Raw genomic sequence first — 17981 nt, forward strand, 5'->3', positions numbered from 1 at the left:
GCAGGGTGTTAAGGGTCTGTTGGTGAGTCTGTGGTTCAGACCTGCATTGAGCTGTCCTGCAAAATCGTTTTTATTACTGACTTTCATGAGGATTGAGGAAGATATTTGTTTTAAGTTTTTCCTTTCAGCGCTGGTTGTCTGAAATGTGGCCTGTGCGAGCCTGCGCGGAGCGATCATCCTCATTGCAGCGTGAGGAATGCCAGCGCTGTGATGCTGTCAAACTCCCATGGGACCAGTGATAAACAGACGCTGTCTTCTTCTCCTTAGGTCTCATAAATGACCATAAAAACTTGCATGGCGATGTGCCGCGACCGCTACCATCCGTGCCACCGAGGTGGAACAACCCCCGCCAGCCTTCCAAGCCGGAGGGGGGCCTTTTCGACTGGCTACCCCCAGCAGGCTCCCAGGGATTTCCAGCTGCACCAAGGTCACTCCTGGAAGAAAAAATATTCCCTTGTTAACCGGCCGCCGGGATCGGTGTGTGATGTTGGAAGCGGTGAAAATGCCAGCACGTCTCGAGCTTTTGGAAGCCATGGGGACAGCCAGGCACCTGAGCCACCAGAATCATCCCCTGAGAGACATGTGGACTTAACCACAGATGGTAACATAGTTGTGGGGATCCAACTGCCACAGAGGGCTGGCCCATTCGTAGACACGGAAGATTTTGCTGATGTGGGTTCTTACTGTGAGTTTTCTGGGCTGGAAACGGTGGTTGCTGCTCCAGGTGACAGTGAAAATGTGCAGAAATCTCTGTATGCAAACCGAAATGAAGAGAGAAGACCCTCTCTCTCTGTTTCATTTAGTTCATCTCACCGATTTGTGAGTTCAGCGTTCGTGAGCGTGTCAGATAAGCCTAGAATGGTGCGTCTGGCCGGCGACGTGGCCGGGAGCTCCCCTGCCTCCTACGGAAGCACCAGTGAAAGCGCCGTGACGCTGAAATCGGAGCCGCAGCAACCTTTGGTGTTGCCAGATCGCGAGCCGGCTGGGCACTTGGTACGGAGGAAGGCAGAACCGCCAGCTCCAGGGCAGTCTAGTTGTGAGCAAGTCAGGGGTGCTTTCAGAGAGCCGAAGCTCCTTGGAAATGGCGAGACGCGCTATAGACCCGCTCAGGCTGCGACTTTGGTGGTTGGGATGACTCCAATGAAGAGCAGGTTTTCCTTAGTCCCCAAAGCTGCCGGTCTCCAAAGAGCTGCCTCAACATCTGTCTCCAGCAAAGGTCTGAAATTCAGGAAAACTAATTACACGTGGGTCGCAAACCCTAGTAAGTGCTCTCGTAGTATGAAGAGATGGATCAGCCCTAGAGCTTCTGAAAGTGCTAAGAAGATTGCTGGTGGAGCGGACAGAGGTGCTAAACTATCGCCGAAAGCAGACTTGGGAGCAAAGCCGAAGAAGTCGGGACTGCAGTCCAAACTGGGTGTTTCTCCCAGCAAATATAAGTGGAAAGCCTCCAGCCTGCAGACCTCGCCGTCCACCTCCAAGTCTGCGTTCAGGTGGCGATCCGAGGATCAGAAAAAGCCTCCAGCCCCCAACCTCCCTCGAGCTGGTGCGGCCCCACCGCCTCCGAGCGCTGCGTCTGTTGGTCTCGGCGGGGCGAAGTCCTCCTTCGGTGATGCCGCACTGTCCAGTTATAAAGTGAAGAGTCGGACAAAAATCATCAAGAGAAAAGGAAGCTCGGGGTAAGTTGCTGGTTGTCTTTGGGGCGGTGTTGTTGCACTGGCCGTATTTCATGTCGACATAAGTTGGGACCATATGTACGGGTGAAATTCCAACAAGGGTGGTTGTACACTGGAAGTTATATTTGCCTTTCTCCTTCCAAGTGCGGTGACTTTGTTCTGTCTGGAGGCATACAGCTTTCCAGGGTTGGAAGGCCTCAAGTTTTAATTGTTTTAGCAGTCTGCGTAACTCTGGCTTTAACCTTTCAAACAGAACTGGGTTTTCTTCTCATCTCCCATCCCTGTTCTCTGAAGACTTTGCCGCAGCAGTTAGGAGACTCCTCCCTGATCCGAATAGCAGACTAATATCCGAAGGGAAGAAAATAGCTGTCTTGATTTATTTTCAAACTCCTGTAACCTTGTTGCATTGGGGGCTGAGGAAAGGAAGAGAAGCGGCTTGGATTGCCGTATCGTGTATGGTCTGTCCCCGTCAAGCCTTGTGCAGACCCTGGGATGGAGCTGGGATGGGAGATGAGCTGTGCCTGCTGGGAAGAAGTGCTGTCCATGATGGTCTGCTGATACTTTCTTCCTTTGAGTGCCGTCCTTTTGTCCTGACCACCGGTAACCCAAAGTGTTGTCCCTGAAGACTCGTGCTCTTCCTTCTCCTTGTTGAATCGGTGACAGATCTGTGACCGTTGTAGCTACCTCAGGAGAGCGCGCTGGGCCGGACCAGCAGGTACTCCTGGGGTCTCGTGGGGTGAATTGTGCCCCCTGCCCCCCGGGCTGTGTCTGATAGGGGCAGAGTACAATGGGAAGGTTATAAATGAAGCTTGGCAGAAGGAAAAGTCATGTGGGCAGAGTGATCTGCAAAAGGGGTTTGCACCAGGCTGGAAGTCGAGGGGAAACAGATAAGAGATTGGGACCAAACTTATTCTGAAAGCTGGCGTGTTGCGGAAGTGCTGCGAGGGCTTCGTTACGTTGTGCTCCCGGTGGGAAAGCTGTGTTTTGTGCTGCTTTTCTCGGCAGGGCTGGATGCAAGCCTAGCCTGTGCTGCAGGGAAGGGCTAAGTGCGATGGGGTGAGGGTTGGTGGCACAGCTGCGTGGCCTCTACTCTGCTGCTGAACTTGGAGATACCCTCAACGAAGTGGACACGTGGTTTTGCTCTTTTATCGCTGCAGTAACTCCAAACCTGAGCTCTTGAAAATTGAGGACTGTGGCCTAAATAACTGTTCTAAGTGATGCAGTGAGCTGGTGACATGGCACTGATTGAGAATCTGGTGCCTTGATTCCTGCTTCTGTTTCTCAGATCCTCTGCTCAGTGCCTCACCGCAGGTTTCCATCCTTGCCTGGCCCTCCTGGTTTGCTGGGGAATGTCTGTGGGTGGATTGTGCTGGGGGGATCACTCTGGAGCAAGGTGCCTGAAGAAGCTGGAGTTGTTTTGGATTTTTTTGGCAGTCAGGGAGGCGAGACCCCCCTCATCTCACTAAAGGCCAGCAGGAACAGGGAAGCGATTGTCCTCGTGTGCTCAGCACTGGTGAGGCTGCACCTCGAATCCTGTGTTCGGTTCTGGGCCCCTCACTACCAGAAAGACCTTGAGGTGCTGGAGTGAGTCCAGAGAAGGGCAACGAAGGTGGTGAAGGGTCTGGAGCACAAGTCTGGTGGGGAGCGGCTGAGGGAGCTGGGGGGGTTTGGTCTGGAGAAGAGGAGGCTGAGGGGAGACCTGATCGCCCTCTACAACGACCTGAGAGGAGGGAGTAGCAAAGTGGGGGTCGGTCTCTTCTCCCAAGTAACAAGCGATAGGACGAGAGGAAATGGCCCCAAGTTGCACCAGGGGAGGTTGAGACCGGACATGAGGAACAATTTCTTCACCGAAAGAGTTGTCAGGCATTGGAAGAGGCTGCCCAGGGAGGTGGTGGAGTCCCCATCCCCGATGTATTTAAAAGATGTGTAGACTTGGTGCTTAGGGCTGTGGTTTAGTGGTGGACTTGGCAGGGCTAGGTTAGCAATTTGACTCGATGATCTTAAAGGTCTCTTCCAACCTAAACAATTCTATGATTCTTTGATTCTGTCCTCTCCCCTGCATCTGTTGAGCAGAAAGCAGAAGGGAATGAGTTGAGCTAGGCTATCAAATACCTCTTTCTCCATCTGTGCTTTGCCAGAAATTCATCACACTTGCCTATTTACTTGCAATTTTTTTGTTCAGCACTTCTTATCACCCTTGGGTAGGGGAGCAGCGTGGAGCTTGGTGACCCAGCTTTTCTTCTCAGCTCTGGGCAAGGGCACCAAGTGTGTTTTGGTCACCTCTCTGCGCTCTTCTAACTGTGTGATGTTCCCCTTCACAGTTCCCCAACAGATAAGAAGAACGGCTCCTCGCCCACCACGCCTCTGAAAAGCCACTTCCATCTCAGGAAGAAAAACTCCTTGCGGGGGAAACCTCCTGCGACGCTGAAACGCTCCTCGCCCAAGGGCCTGGTGCAGATCTCCAAGCACAGACTCTGTAGGCTGCCGGCCACCAGGATGCAGGTCTCCACCAAGGAAGGTAGGAACATCTCCAGACAAGGCCATTTGAAATCCACTTCTTGCTTTTAATGTGGTTTTGCTGGACTTGCAGGCCTCAGATAGGAAGGTGCTCAAGGAAGGAAGAGGATGGCAGAGGCAGTAATACATCTGTAAGATTAATCTCTCTTTTTGCAGTGGGCAAAAGCTTGCGTATATCATGAGATGCTCCTCTAGCAACTACAGACCTACCTAATGCACCTGGATCTCAGTACCATGTCTGCAGGTGTCTAGGTTTTGTTTGTAATTTGCTTAAAATAGCGATAATTAGAGAAGTACCAGGTCCATCGTGTTTGTGAACAGGTAGTTTGTCTCCATGTCCTGCTGCTTTGGGTCAGCGCTTGTCAGAGCAGGAATCAGCTTCTTGGGGCTTGGAGAGCCGTACCTATGCGTGCGTGAAATGGTGGTGTGATGTTTCTGCCTCAAAGCCTGGCTCTCCAATTCAGTGATGATGTGGTCACGGACAAGTGGCTTTGCTCCCCTGAGATTCAGCTTTCTCAAACATATACGAAGCACGTTTTGCTTGCGTGCCTGCGCTGTGCTCGTTCACGTACGGCAGGGTGGCCGGTGATGCTGCGGGTAGGCGTTGCTTGAGTGGGGAGGGCTGTTTGGGCGACAACGTGGCTGTGATGTGTCTGCGAAAGGAAAGCTGTTGAGCCTCTGTTTTCAGGAAGACAATTCTGTGGTTTCCTGCTCTGCGCTTTGACTAGCGAGTTTACAGGTGTGATTATGGTTATTTTCCTTTCAGGGAAATAGCTGCGTTGAGCTGTTGCTCTGTTTTGACAGATGAAGAGACAAGAATGGGGGCTTGTGGTTCAGGAAGGGGGAAAGTTGTTTTTTTTTTTTCTGGGAGGAGAAGATGATGGTTTTTCTTCTTGTGTATGTGTTTGAAGAGGGCTTTAGAGGGATGGAGGGATGCTGGGAGAAGAATTTTGGTTCTGGCGCTTTAGGAGGCAGGCAGTGACTCGTGGGAGTGGCAGGGGCAGGGAGAATAAGACATGCTTTTGTGCAGTTGTGTTGAGGGCCCAGTATTCAAGCAGTTACCTGGCTTTGGGACTGAGTCTTGCTCCGTTTCAGGATGTCAGCAAACCCTTTGGTGTCTGGAGAGGCGTGAAGGCTGCACCTCCAGATGCTGTGTTGGGAATTTTCATGCAGAGTGTGAAGGCAACACGTAGGGTTGGAGGTCTCGGTCATACTTGCACTGTGAAGTTTTCACACAGAGTGTGAAGGCAGCACATAGGGCTGGAGGTCTCGGTCATACTTGCACTGTGATTGCTCTTCTGTGATCTCTGAAACCAGAGGTGGTGGATATAGCACGTGGCCAGATCCAGCTGTGATGGTGATATGTGGGGTGGGGAACGCAGCCCTTCAGCCTCCCAAGAACTGTCTGCTGCCTATTCTGGGGTGAATTTAGGACTCTGACCTCACAAACTGCTTGATGGGGACCTTTCTCCAGTGTAGCATGTCCAGTACGAGTCATTGAATAAATCTTTGTGCTGTAAGTGTCCTTTTTAAAGGCCTTACTGTGCTTGCTGAGGGCCTGATATGAGCAGCTCTGCTGTAGGCTCTGGACATACAGAGCAATTTGGGGTTGCAGCAGCATTTTACGTATGAGGAAATTGAGACACTGCTGGTTACAGGGACATAAGCTGTTTGGGTGATCCAGGAACAGACCCAAGGATAAACCAGATCCTTGTTCTCCGTGTAGCTCCGTGTTTACATCTGGGTTTGTGCAGAGCAGAGGCTTTACTGTAGTTTGCTCAGCTGTGTGCATCATCGAGGAGGTCACAGCACTGAAGCTACTGCCTTGGGAAGGCTCCTAGCACCCATCCAAGCTCGCTTGCCTTGGCAAACATTTCTTCTTTTTAGAAGCTGTCAGTAAAAACGTGTACCTAACCAACTGAAACTTTTCATAGGTTTAAGAATTGTCGTGGTTTAATGCCAACCGGCAGCTAAGCACCACACAGCTGCTCGTTCGCTCCCTCAGCCCCGGTGGGATGGGAGGAGAGAATCAGAAGGGTAAAAGTAAGAAAACTCGTGAGGTGAGATAAGAACAGTTTAATAATTGGAATAAAATAAAACAGTAAATCGTAACGAAAAGGAAAATAACAAAAAGAGAGAAATAAACCCAAAGAAAAACAAGTGATGCCAATGAAAAACAGTTGCTCACCACCAACCGACCGATGCCAAGCCTATTCCCGAGCAATAGACCCCGGGCCAGCTTTGCCCCTTGTTTATGCACTAAGCAGTTGTCATACGCTATGGAATATCCCTTTGGGGATCCCAGTTGGGGTCAGCTGTCCTGGCTGTGTCCTCTCCCACCTTCTTGTGCACTCCCAGTCTCCTTGCTGGCAGAGCAGCCTGAGAAGCTGAAAAATCCTTGACTTAGTGTAAGCGCTACTCAGCCGCAGCTAAAGCATCAGTGTGTTATCAACATTATTCTCATCCCCAATCCAAAACACAGCACTGTACCAGCTACTAGGAAGAAAATTAACTCTATCCCAGCTGAAACCAGGACAAGAATATACAAAATGGATCAAAATCTTCTGCCCCCCCGGGAACCTGACTGACAGCTACCAAAAGCCCTTGTCTTTTGGGAACGTATTCTGAATCCTAGTTCTTTGATTGAGGGTAATGTTCCCATACTGAGGAGATTTTTGATCTTTAACTGCATAGGGGTGTAAATATGTAGATAAAGCAGAAATATGGTTGTGCTCCTGGCTTTGCTCAAAGTACAACTGTCAAATAAAGAAGTAGAGAGGAAGTAGGGAAAAAAAAAAGGAATATGGATCTGGAGGTGACTTTGGGAGAGCAAGTAGTTCATTCCCTTGTCCAAAAGTGGATCAAATTATCAAGCTGTTCCTGATGGATGCTAGCCAAGCCTAGCACAGATAAAACCCTGGTTTATAAGAGTTGTGAGTTGTCTGCATTGAAGTGACTTATGTTATTTTCCAGCTTGGATCCGTGCACTTTTCAGTCTTAGCTGAGAGGTGTAAAACTAGTGTCTGCTTTAATAAAACTTGGTGACTGTGCCTTGTGGCTCTTTTTCTTTGCAAACTGCGGTACCTGCTGTAAAAATGTGTCTTGATTTGGTTCTTAAAATGACTAAAAGCAAAAGAGAATGCCTTGCATGCCTTTTCCTGTGTGTATATGTGTGTGTGCGCACATCTAAGACTACTCTTCCTCGCTTCATAAATGCCACAAATCCTTCTTCTCGCCCTGCTAGTGGGAGTACGGACACTCAGGCCTTAGTGAATTAAAAATGCTTCCCCACCATAATTATGAAATAGCTTCTAAATTTCTTTCTTGCTTTCTGCAGTGGAGAGGAATTATACTCTGGTAGATGAGCCATTTGGACTGGAAAATGGACTGGCAAGTGACACTGGGATCCACTCGCTTGGAATTCTGGAAGGACTCCTTAGGCTGCCTTTCTCCTCCCCAGGGAGGAGGATACAAATTGTTTCTACTGTGTATGCTGCTGCTTTGCCCAGCCTCTCTGCAGAGCTGAATTAAATACATCTTTCTGCTAGGAGGACTTTGTGCAGTTGAGATCTCTTGCTGGGTATATTTTCTGTTGACGTGGTGACGGCGAGAACTTGGCTGTGTGTCTTCTTCCTGGAGAGGTTCTCTAAGATGCGATGCAACCATGTAAGTTCGCCAGTTCTAGTCATCTTTTCTCTACCGCACTCGGGCCTTTCCCTTCGCTGCTGGGACATCAGGTGCTAAATGCTGACGTCGTATGGGTAGGTGGTTGCTGGTAATCTAACCTCTGTTGTACCATCGTCTCGGGGGATCCCAAAGGACTTGATTTGCTCCTTCCCGTGCCTTTGGCAGCTTTACGAGGCAGCTGCTGAGCGATGCATGGCTGCTTTGCTTCTCCACTTAGCAGAGAAATTCGGCAAGAGTCTTGACTGGTTTGAAATTGCCATGTGAATTTTGGTTGGGTTGGTGCTGCTTCCTGGGCATCCGGTGATGGCTGAGGACTAGCGAGGTGCCTGCCCCACACATTCCTGCTTTTATCTTCCTCTTGGCATCAGCAGCCTTGCCTGTAGTGTGGAGGCCGAGCGATTGAAGTCCAGCAGACCTTCACGCTTACCTTCATAATTTAACTTATGGATTTAATTCTTTTGATTAGAATTGAGTTTATAGGTTTGATTCCTTTATACCTTAAGGCTTTTCTTTGAGAGAGTTTGAGCTTAGGCAGTGTATTTGCAGCTTGATGTGTTGAACTATTCTTGTGCTCTGGGTTTCTACAGCTGTTGAATTATTGCTGGACGGTTCCTACATGTGCTAGGACTCTTTGCCTAGGGAGACACGTATGGTCTAGTACAAAAAGGTTAAAAAGATTGTTAGGTGCTGGATGAGGCAGAGACGTTTTCAAGGCAGCATCCCAAAGTCTGATGAGAGAACCTAGCCACTGATAGGGCTTGGAGCAGCTCAGACATCACTCACGTTTGGTACCTCTAAACTTATAATTATGTATGTAGTGGTAGGTGTTTTCTGGTTTCACGGCGGTCCTATAGCGAGCTGGGGATAAGTGAAGGCTTGTGGGTTCAATTCCTGGCTCTCAGGTTATCTGAGAGGTTTTGGGAGGGTTGTTTTTATTTCTCTTTGCTTGTGCAAAGTGGGGGTGTTAATCATGTGGTGGAGTTTTACGTCTTGCCATTTCTCGCAAGGCAAGTGTGAGGGAAGTAGATGAGGTACAGAGATGTTACTGGGAGCAGAGTGGGGCGTGAATGGAGCGGTGAGATTGATGTTAAGTCTCTGGCTTGATGCTGAAGCAATACCCATTGCATCTTATGCTGGAGGCAGACCAGTGACAGTCCCGGGCCGGCTGAGTGGCCTACCTCCGATTCGTTTGTTGTCTTTAGTCTGGACATGCACAGCCCAGCTAATAAAATGACTAAAAAGCCGGGTGGTTCAAGTCAGGCTCGTGATCCCACTGGATGGATGTGGTTGCGCTGGAGCTTGGATCTGATGAGCGCTTGTGCCAGGGTGGTGAGTGAGAACCCAGGATACCCTCATCCCCAGGGAGCTGCAAGATCCCACGTCGGACACAAACAGCGTGCGTGTCAGGGCTGAGGATGGAAGGACGGCTGGGGAGGAGAGTGCCCTACTTCAGGTAATGCAGCGTGGGTACAAAAAACTGAGTCGGCCCCTTCCTTTCCCGCTGGTGTGGCCGGCGTTGTGACACAGCTTTGCTGTTTTCTTGTTTGCCTTGTTAAACAGGCTTTTGGGATACGTGGTGCGAGCTCTGCGGTACGTACTGAAGGTGTGAGCAGAGGCATTGGTCCTGCCTTTCCCAAGCGTGTAAACACAAAGGCTTGTCCGTCTCCTGACTCTCCCAATTCCCGTTTAGGACCCAAATGGACCTGTTTGCTCTCACACAGTGGGGCAGCTCTCCCAGCCACCCTTGAGACTTGGTTTCAAATCGGTGTTTTCCAGTGGTCTGTGTTCAGAGGCTCTTGCCTCTGTGGGAATCTCTGTGTTTTCATTTAAGGATCAGTGATCATACTAGAGAGAAAATGGGAAGTGGCAGAGTGGTAGCAGTTCTCTTGGGATTATTTGGACTGCTCTGATGATGAGTGTTATACCTGCAGCTGCTCTCAATTAACTCCAAACTACTCATCTGGTTAAGTGGAACATTGAATAACTGCTCAGAAATTGGGGTATGTCCCAAACTGAAGTTGCTCTGATGGGACGGTAGAGCGGTGAAGCATTTCTAATCCAGTTAGTGATCTGTTCATCCAGATATTTTAACACAGGGCTGGTGCTGGGCCAGAAGGCGTGCGTAGGAGGAGCTCAAGTGCTTGACCAAAGCAAAAAGGAATAGAAAATGTTCTGTTGCTTAGCGGAACCGAATTCATGTTGATAAAACAGCCTTTAGATGTTGGACTTCTTGACCACTTGGTACTTAATATTAACGTGCCATTAATATTAAAGAGTTCCTTTTTTTTTTTCTCCTTTCTTCCCATTTAACTACTTAGGCTCTTTTTGGAGGGAGGGAGAACTTGGAGATATTTACTTTGCTGGGAGTTGTGACTCCAGTCGGGTGACACATCCCTGCTTTGAGCATGGTTGTGAGCCTGATGAAGCCACTGGCCTTCCCCTTGGTTGAACTGACTTCACAATTTCTACACGGGATCTGCTTCATTCAGCACCCGCACCTGCGTATTTCAGGCTTCTGTCTGAATGTCAGGCTTTGTATATACATTTATCTATAGAAGTGGCGGATCAAGCTGTCTCGCTTGTCTCTGGTGTAGGCAAGACAAATTGGTTCTGAGTCAGGGATCCGATACAAGAGAGATAAAAGGCAGCGGTTGCTTCTCTCCTTATCCAGGGAAAAGCTGGACGACCAACAAGGATCATCAGGCTGCTGCATATGGTCCTCAGGCCGCTGATGCCACGGTGTTGCGTAGAAATAATACAGCCTGTTTGAATGCAAGCTGAAGTTACCTATGTGGTTTCTATTTTTTTTTTCTTCAACCATATATATATTTACTTTTTTCAAATGACTTTCTGTAATGGGAAGTGTTCTTACAGCCTGAACTTTTAATTCCTCTGTTAACTGCGTGGGAGTCACGCCGGGGAGGTTTGCTGGGCTTTGCCCTTATATTGCAATCCCTTTTCAGATGCAAGAAGCAAGGGAGGCCAGCTGGTAATTAAAATGTGTGTGGAGTTTCCACGAATGGCAATTCCACTAACCGTCTTTTTTTTTTTTTTTTTTTTTTTTTCTTTTTGGCATCTGAACCAAAGGATTTGATCTGGAGAATAAATACTGGGCTCCTGCTCTGTCATTTGCTGAGTAACTTTCCTGCCAATAGTGGTATGTTGTAATTATGTTGTCTAAATGGCAAATGTCTATCCGGAATTGGCTTCCTGTTGCTTGTTTGTTACAGCAAATAGCCAATATCATAAAATCGTGGTGCGTACGTTGGGACAGCACTGCTTTTTGGCCATGTGCTGTTTGGTTAGCTTGAGCAGCTTTTATCTGCTCTCTCCAAACTAGAGATGGGGTTATTCCCAAAAATGCAGGGCTGTGATCTTCTTATCACCAGTTTTAAGGGAAAATACTGACTTCTAAGTGAGGCTTAACTGATCCAGATGGGATGACAGAGGGATGTGTCTGCTCCTGTAGTACAGGTCCTGCGCCAGGAGTGCGGATGTGAGAATCCCCCTTTTTTCCAACAGCTTTTTACTCCCAGCTCTAGCTGGTCACCTATTTGACGTCTTGCAGGATGAGGCCCTTTCTCAACTTTTGTATTGGATGAAAAACAGGTGAGTGCTTGCAGTCGTGAACCTTTCCTCACCTCTGCAAAAGAAATCAATGCTGTTGCCCTCCTTGGCTGCCGCAGCTCTTGTGCAACGCCGCTGTGCTGGCAAGTGTTCCCCCTGCTTGGGAATTCAGCCTGTTTTTTTCTCTCTGACTCTTTCTGTAGGAAAAACTAGAAGTAAGTACTTAAGATTATTATTTTTTTTTGATTTCTTTTAATGTCAACGATGTGGCAGCTCTATGGACGCGGAGCTGCGCCGTGCTGCGTGTCCGGCATGGGAGCGGTGGCTGTACGGTGTGCTCCGACAAGCAGGAAAATTGGGGATTTTGGGGAGTCTCTTGTGCCTCCCTCCCTTCCCCGCAGCCCTGCAGAGGGCACTCGTGCCCCTCGCATCTCCCCCGTCCACCTTTTTCTGGTTATTGATGGCCTAATTTCGTCTTTATGTGAAAGAAAGCAGATATCAAGTAATTTGCAGCAATAACCTGCTAATGCTGGGCCAGTATCAAAACTCCCATGTTCATTTCAAGTGGCAGATAAAACACTAATATATAATTATCCTTGCAAATTGGATTGTTTTAAATAACCAAAAGGCTATGGCCAGGAGAAAACTATCCCATTTCCCTTGAGTTACTATTGCAGTGTAATTGCTGCGTTCAATCAATTTCCTTGGCATTAGAAATTCCATCACAATCAACATTAAGCTTTATTCATTGTGATGGCTAAGAGCCGGGCCATTTCTCCTCTTTTCCTTAACTGGCAAAATTAATCAGGGAAAAGATTTTAAACATTTACCCGTGCGAAAGAGGTCAGCTCTGCCACTATATTGCTCAGCAGATAAGGGGGCTAATAAAAAGAAAATTGAATTACTAATGATCGCCAGGAACAGAGTATATAAAACCTGGCAATCGCCCGGTTCAGGAAAAAGGAGAATCAATTTTCTTCGGACAAGGTGCGCTCATTTTTTATTTTGGCGCATATTATCAGCAATTTAATTTGAAAGCGCATAAACAGGAGGAAACAGTTAGAAAATAATGAGCCTGAAGGTGTAAAATGCTGCAGGATATATGCTGTACACAATTTATTTGGCACAACAGATAATCACTTTAATTGAATTCAAAACTGCATTGTTCAGCAGCAGTGCGGGCTGCCCGCCTTGCCCGGGGGGATTACAGAATATTACAAAGATGCCGGCAAGAAGCTCCTCGGCGTCTTTTCCCCTCTATAATGTCCCCTTGCAGGCAGGACTTCTCAGCCGTGTGCCCAGGATTGCTTAGACGCAGTCACAGCTGGCTGAAAGCAGAAGATGGAGAAAGTGAGAGGCAGATTTCTCTAGGGACCTTTCCTTATTGTATCGCTATGTATATTTGTTTCTTAAATAATTTGGTGTTTCCCAGGTTTGATGGTTCAGTGTGAGATCATCACGTAAGCGTGCAGCACGGAAACCCGTCATGTCGTCTTCTGCTTCAGATGAACTCATTTCGCTGTGTCCCAACTGAACCTCCTGAGTTAAAAGCCTACCTACCTCCTCCTGCTTGTAGAAATCTCCTGATCTGCATATTAAACTAATTTTGAAGTAGTAGCTTTTGGATGATGCCTGGGAGAGGTGGGTGGTGGGAGAGACTCTTTTGCTGCTGCAGGTCAGCACGATTGCCACGCGAGGAGCTGCGCTGCGAGGGATGTCTATCCAGCTGTGCCGCAGAGGTTCATCCTTGAATTTCTTTTGTTCTTTGGGTTTGGAGAGCAGAGCGGACTCGTGCCGGAGTGGGAATAATACCGTTATTCAGCACTTTCCCTGTTCAGAGCGCTTTGCAGGCATTAACTAACAAAAGGGTGGCTTGGTAAGGTGGCACAGGAGGGGCCGCGTTACCGTCTCCACCGTACACGTGCCTCGGCAAAGGAAGCCAAATAGATGGGAAACGGCCGCACCGACCGGTCTGTGGCCGTACATATCTGTGGCCAGAGAAAGAGTAAATTTTGAGCCTACCCTTTGTTGCGTCCGCTACATGCACAGCTAGGAGACTAGTTTTTGTGTTTTCCCCCTTTAAGATATTCCTTTCCTGCTTATCTTTCCCTTTCCGATGCTCCAGATTGAGATAAGACAGCAGTTTGTGTTACCGGTTTGCTGCTTTTCCTCTCTCGCCACCACCAGCGTTGAAGCTGGCTTCTGTGAACATGCTGAATAGAAGGAAATCCTCTTTGTATCGGCTTCTTTCCAGAGAGAAATTCCATCAGGATTCATAAGACCCACTTCACCCTGCCACTTGCAGAAGAGTTACTACAACTCTTTAATTTCCGTCAGAGCGATGGTCACCTTCCAAAAAATTCCCTAAACCCAAATTTCTCTTTCTGCTTGCTCACTAACGCGAGCTGGGCGGCACGAGGGCGTTGGGACAGACAAGGGGTGCTTGCTTGGGGAAAGGCTGGCAGCAGAAGTGGAAGGAGCTGGTTTGCATTACTTGTGCCCAGGCGAGTGCGGAAAGTAAACGGGGCGTAAATGGTGAGGAGTAAGTTATGGCTGGCATCTGAATGCTCAGCTGCTGTTAATTTTATTGACACTGGGTGTTTGCATCCCTCTGGCAGCTTTGAAAATCTCAGCAATGGATCCTATACCCCCTTCTGTTGTTTTTTTTCTTTTCTTCTTACAAAGTGAAGGCCAATCAGTAAATATTTCTAACGGGGAGATTCCTGTTGGGGCACTGTAGTTCGGGTTGTTTTCGTTTTTTTTTTTTTTAAAGCTGTATTTCTTGCTTTGCTTTGCTTTTTTTTTACTTTTCAGTGAATTGCACAAGGTGTTGCTGCTGTTTGTGGGGTGGCATCTCAGATCACATTACATGGGAGTTAAGCTAGTGCAACGTCTCCGTTACATCTTATTAGAAGGAGTCAGAGGTGGCGATCCCTGCCCTTGAAGGAAGCCCTTGTTTCGTGGTGCATGGCACTGCTCAGGACCCCTTGGAGTTCGTCACGTCTTGTCTTCTCTGCTCCGTCATTAGTCTCGTCTTTCTGAGCAGGTCCTTCCGAGCTTATCTAAACCCTTCGCAGGTTTGCCGCGCGAGGCTAATGTCATTACGCTGTCACGCGTAGGTTTGACCTTGCCCATAAATCATTACGTTGTCAGGTCCTTCTTCTCGCTTTTGCTGGCTTGTCCTTGGGAGCCAGGGGTGGAGTGTGGCTGGCGAAGTGGCTGGTCACTCCTTCACAGTAATTGGGAAAAGTTCACATACTTGGCTTTTTGCCGGCACCAGTTACGTCAGTGTTCGTAAGTAACGGTTTTGGGTTTCTGACTTACTTGGCATTTACAGGTGACTTGTCCCAAACTGCAAGAAGAGCTGCGAGCAGCCAGCAGCGGGGATTCTGTTTTCAGAGGCCTCTTTTAAAAATAACAGGCTGCTTCGAGAGAGGGAAGTCAGCCTTGCTAAATGAGGAGGTGTCACCATGTAGGCAGTGCTCAGCTCGAGTGCTCCAGCGTGTGGATTTGGAGTCAGGTAAAACAGTGACTGCAATAGGGGAAACATCTAGACTGAAACGTGATCTGAAGGCGGTAGTCTGTCTCTAGATAAAGATGAGCGCAAGGTGCTCCATGCATGGGTGTGAGACCTGCAGATAGACCTCTGCCAGGGTAAAGGTGCGGACCAAGCGATGAGGGTCTGGGGAACACCAGGCGACGGCATATAAAACCGCTTTGCTCTTCACATAGAGTTGCTTTAAATTATTCTTAGTTTCTGTGTCCGCTCTTTCTCGCTTTTCCTGCAGAATTCCTACATGCTCAATTTAATGTTGAAAATCACCTCTCAATACCTGTCTCCCCTATTTCAGAGACTCTCCCGTACCCATGTGCAGTGCCAGCTACCATTTGATTGTGAAATTCTATTGGTAGCATGCAGCTCTTTGGGGGATAGTCTATTTATACACTAATAGGAAAAATATTTGGCTTTGGGGATGCGTGACATCCTTTCATTGGCTATGACCCTTGATATTTTCAAGTCCATGGGGGACTTTTCTAGGAATTCAAACCTTTCAGGAATGGTACAGAACAAAAATAGAAAGGAAAAAAAAAAAAAAGAAAAAATAGAAAACAGAGCAGTAGGTCTTTGCCCAGCGGTATGCGCTTCTCGCTCGTCCTCCTGGGACTTGCGTCATGCTGGTTCTTGGTGAGTGCCTGTAACCTGTTCCTCCAAATAGCACATCCTCAGATCAGGGTGGCACAGTGTAATTTCGGTCATCGGTGCTTTCTTGTTGAATGTTGGGTGTCTCTCCTTGCTGTTATTTTTACGGCGAAGCTAGTATTCGTTGCTGGAAGGGCAGAGAGTTGACTGAAAGAATCTATGTTTATAGCTTGTGCTACTGAAGAACAGAGTCCGGACGCTGTTGTGCTGACTTTACGAACGTATAGCGTGTGATTTCTGTGCTGTTTGGGATGTTTTTTGCGGAGCAGTTGGGCGCTGCAAACCTTGCTTGTAATTTTGAGCTGGGTTAGTACCTCACGCGTCCGTAGCAAGCCCTCACGTGAACGAGGTTTGTCTTCCTGTGGATGCTCAGGCTGCGTGGTGAAGTTTTTAAACTAGTTTTCAACCCGTCTGGCTCTAGCCGCTGCTCTGAATTGTGCTGAATTTCAGTGCTGTTGCCTCTTATCCCCTTGGTTGTCTTTACTTAGGCTCTTAAAGTAAAAATAAGAAAAACAAAAGCGGGCATTTAAGGCACTTAAAAGAAATATGAATGCCTCCGTAACCTGAAGCTTGACAATGAGTCTCTTTTTTCCCTTTTTGTTTCCTTCTTTTGCTATTTCCTTTCACCTGGTACACAAACTGACTGAAGGTATCCCCGGCACGGTCACAGCTGAAATTACTGATGTTTCCCGTGCCGAGCACTGATGCCTGCGTGGATAGTCGGAGTATTCTCCGCAGCGCTGTCAGGACTCCCCAAATCCCGCCCCAGCAGATGCTCGACTCCTTGTAAAACCTGGGTAGGTTTCTCTGTTCTGCTTTCTGCTTCCTGTTCTTCTCCAAATCCCTATTTACAAGTCTTTTTTTTTAATATGATTTATTTTCTTTTGCAAACACTTCCCATTTGATTTTTCCTAGTAACAGCTCACAAGCTTTGTACAGCGATTCCTCTCTGTTGCTGCTGAGCTGAGTCTGAAGCCGTTCAGTCGAGGACTTGCCTGTTCACTTTGTGTGCTCTACAAAGCGATATAAATGAGTAATACCCCTCAGAATATGTAACAGATGCGTAAGTGCACCTGGGGTAAGTGCTTTGTGGACTTGACAACATCTCACGAGTCCTACAAAACTGTGCTGTTGCAGCAGCTTTTGCAGTTTCAAGTTTCTGCTTTAGTCTAAGGGATGGGGAAACGCGTTTACTTCAGTTGTCAACGGGAATTTTGCTATTGCCCCCGGGAAATTTGAGTTTGAGGAACGTTTCATCCTCCCTTATGCCTCTGTATAATCCACACGCGTGCGGTTTTTGGCAGACTTCTCTTTTGGATCGCGCTCGGAGTTGTTTTGAATAGTATCGAGGAAGGGTGTTGTGTGGGTGCATGGATAGGGCTGGTGAACTGTGGGTCCACATCTGTTCTTAAAACTGATCTTACATGTTACTAGTCCTTAAGCCTGCCCTTCGGGGCTCTCCAGTGGAAAAGGACACGAACATTAGCGTGGGCTATTAACTCCCGTGTCGGTCGTGATGGTAAAATATGTGCTGTTGCTCACTGCGCTGGCAAATGTCCTGGGACATCTTGTCCTTGGGTGGGACAGAGAGTGCCTGGGCAAGTGTGTGTCTGTGAGTGGGACATGCCATACAGCTTCATTTTTTATTTTTTTTTTTTTCTTGAAGAACCTTCCCAAAACATGTGAGGTCTCTGCAATAAAACAAACAAGCTGGTGTGTATCGGCACTGCGTTTGTAACCTGGGTAAAAAGCAAAGAGCTCTTTTGGGGGGGGGGCGGAAATCAGTAACTGCTGAGCTTATTGAAAGGTGCGATGCTGCTGTGTAATGGGTGGCTTCTGGTTGTAGAAGAGCAGCAACCACGTTTTATGGAGAAGTAAGGGAAGGTTAAACTCAGGAACTGTGTCGAAGGTCCAGTGTGGTGCCAGCCATCTCAGTGTTGTAGAGCTCTAGAGCTTCGTGTGCTGCAGGATGCTCTGGTACTTCTCCTGGTAACCTCAACTCCGAGCTTTTTGGGGTGACAAGGACACACTTGAGTCAAAGGGCCCAGATAGAAGAGCTTCAAATACTGCTTTTTGAGGGAGAGGAGAAAAAGAAAAGAAAAAAAAGAGGTGAACTCTCTTCTTTCGAAGAAGCTGTTTGAAGAAGAGACCAACCTCTCACCTAAATGATGTTTTTTCTTGGCTGGGGCATGGTGATTGGGTTGATTGGTGGGCTTAATTTAGCGCTGATGACTTTGAAATGGTTTCCTTGCAAGACGGTTGTTTGGTTGGTTATTAGGAAAGCAAGGTACTTGGTGTGGAAGTATCTGTTATCTCGAGAAAAATCAAAAGGGGAT

General features: G+C 47.9%; 1 protein-coding gene across 1 annotated transcript in view; it reads left to right on the forward strand.

Moving 5' to 3' along the window:
• Positions 1-267: 267 nt before the first annotated feature.
• Positions 268-17981, forward strand: part of ZC3H3 (zinc finger CCCH-type containing 3) — a gene marked incomplete at its 5' end in the record, with an annotated part of 77197 nt that continues 59483 nt past the window's right edge. The window contains 3 exon segments of the mRNA XM_009699894.1: positions 268-358; positions 360-1676; positions 3995-4191. Of these exon segments, the coding sequence (XP_009698196.1) occupies positions 268-358; positions 360-1676; positions 3995-4191 (1605 nt within the window).

This window comes from Cariama cristata, unplaced genomic scaffold, assembly GCF_000690535.1.
Source record: "Cariama cristata isolate BGI_N322 unplaced genomic scaffold, ASM69053v1 scaffold5055, whole genome shotgun sequence".
Lineage (NCBI taxonomy): Eukaryota > Metazoa > Chordata > Aves > Cariamiformes > Cariamidae > Cariama > Cariama cristata.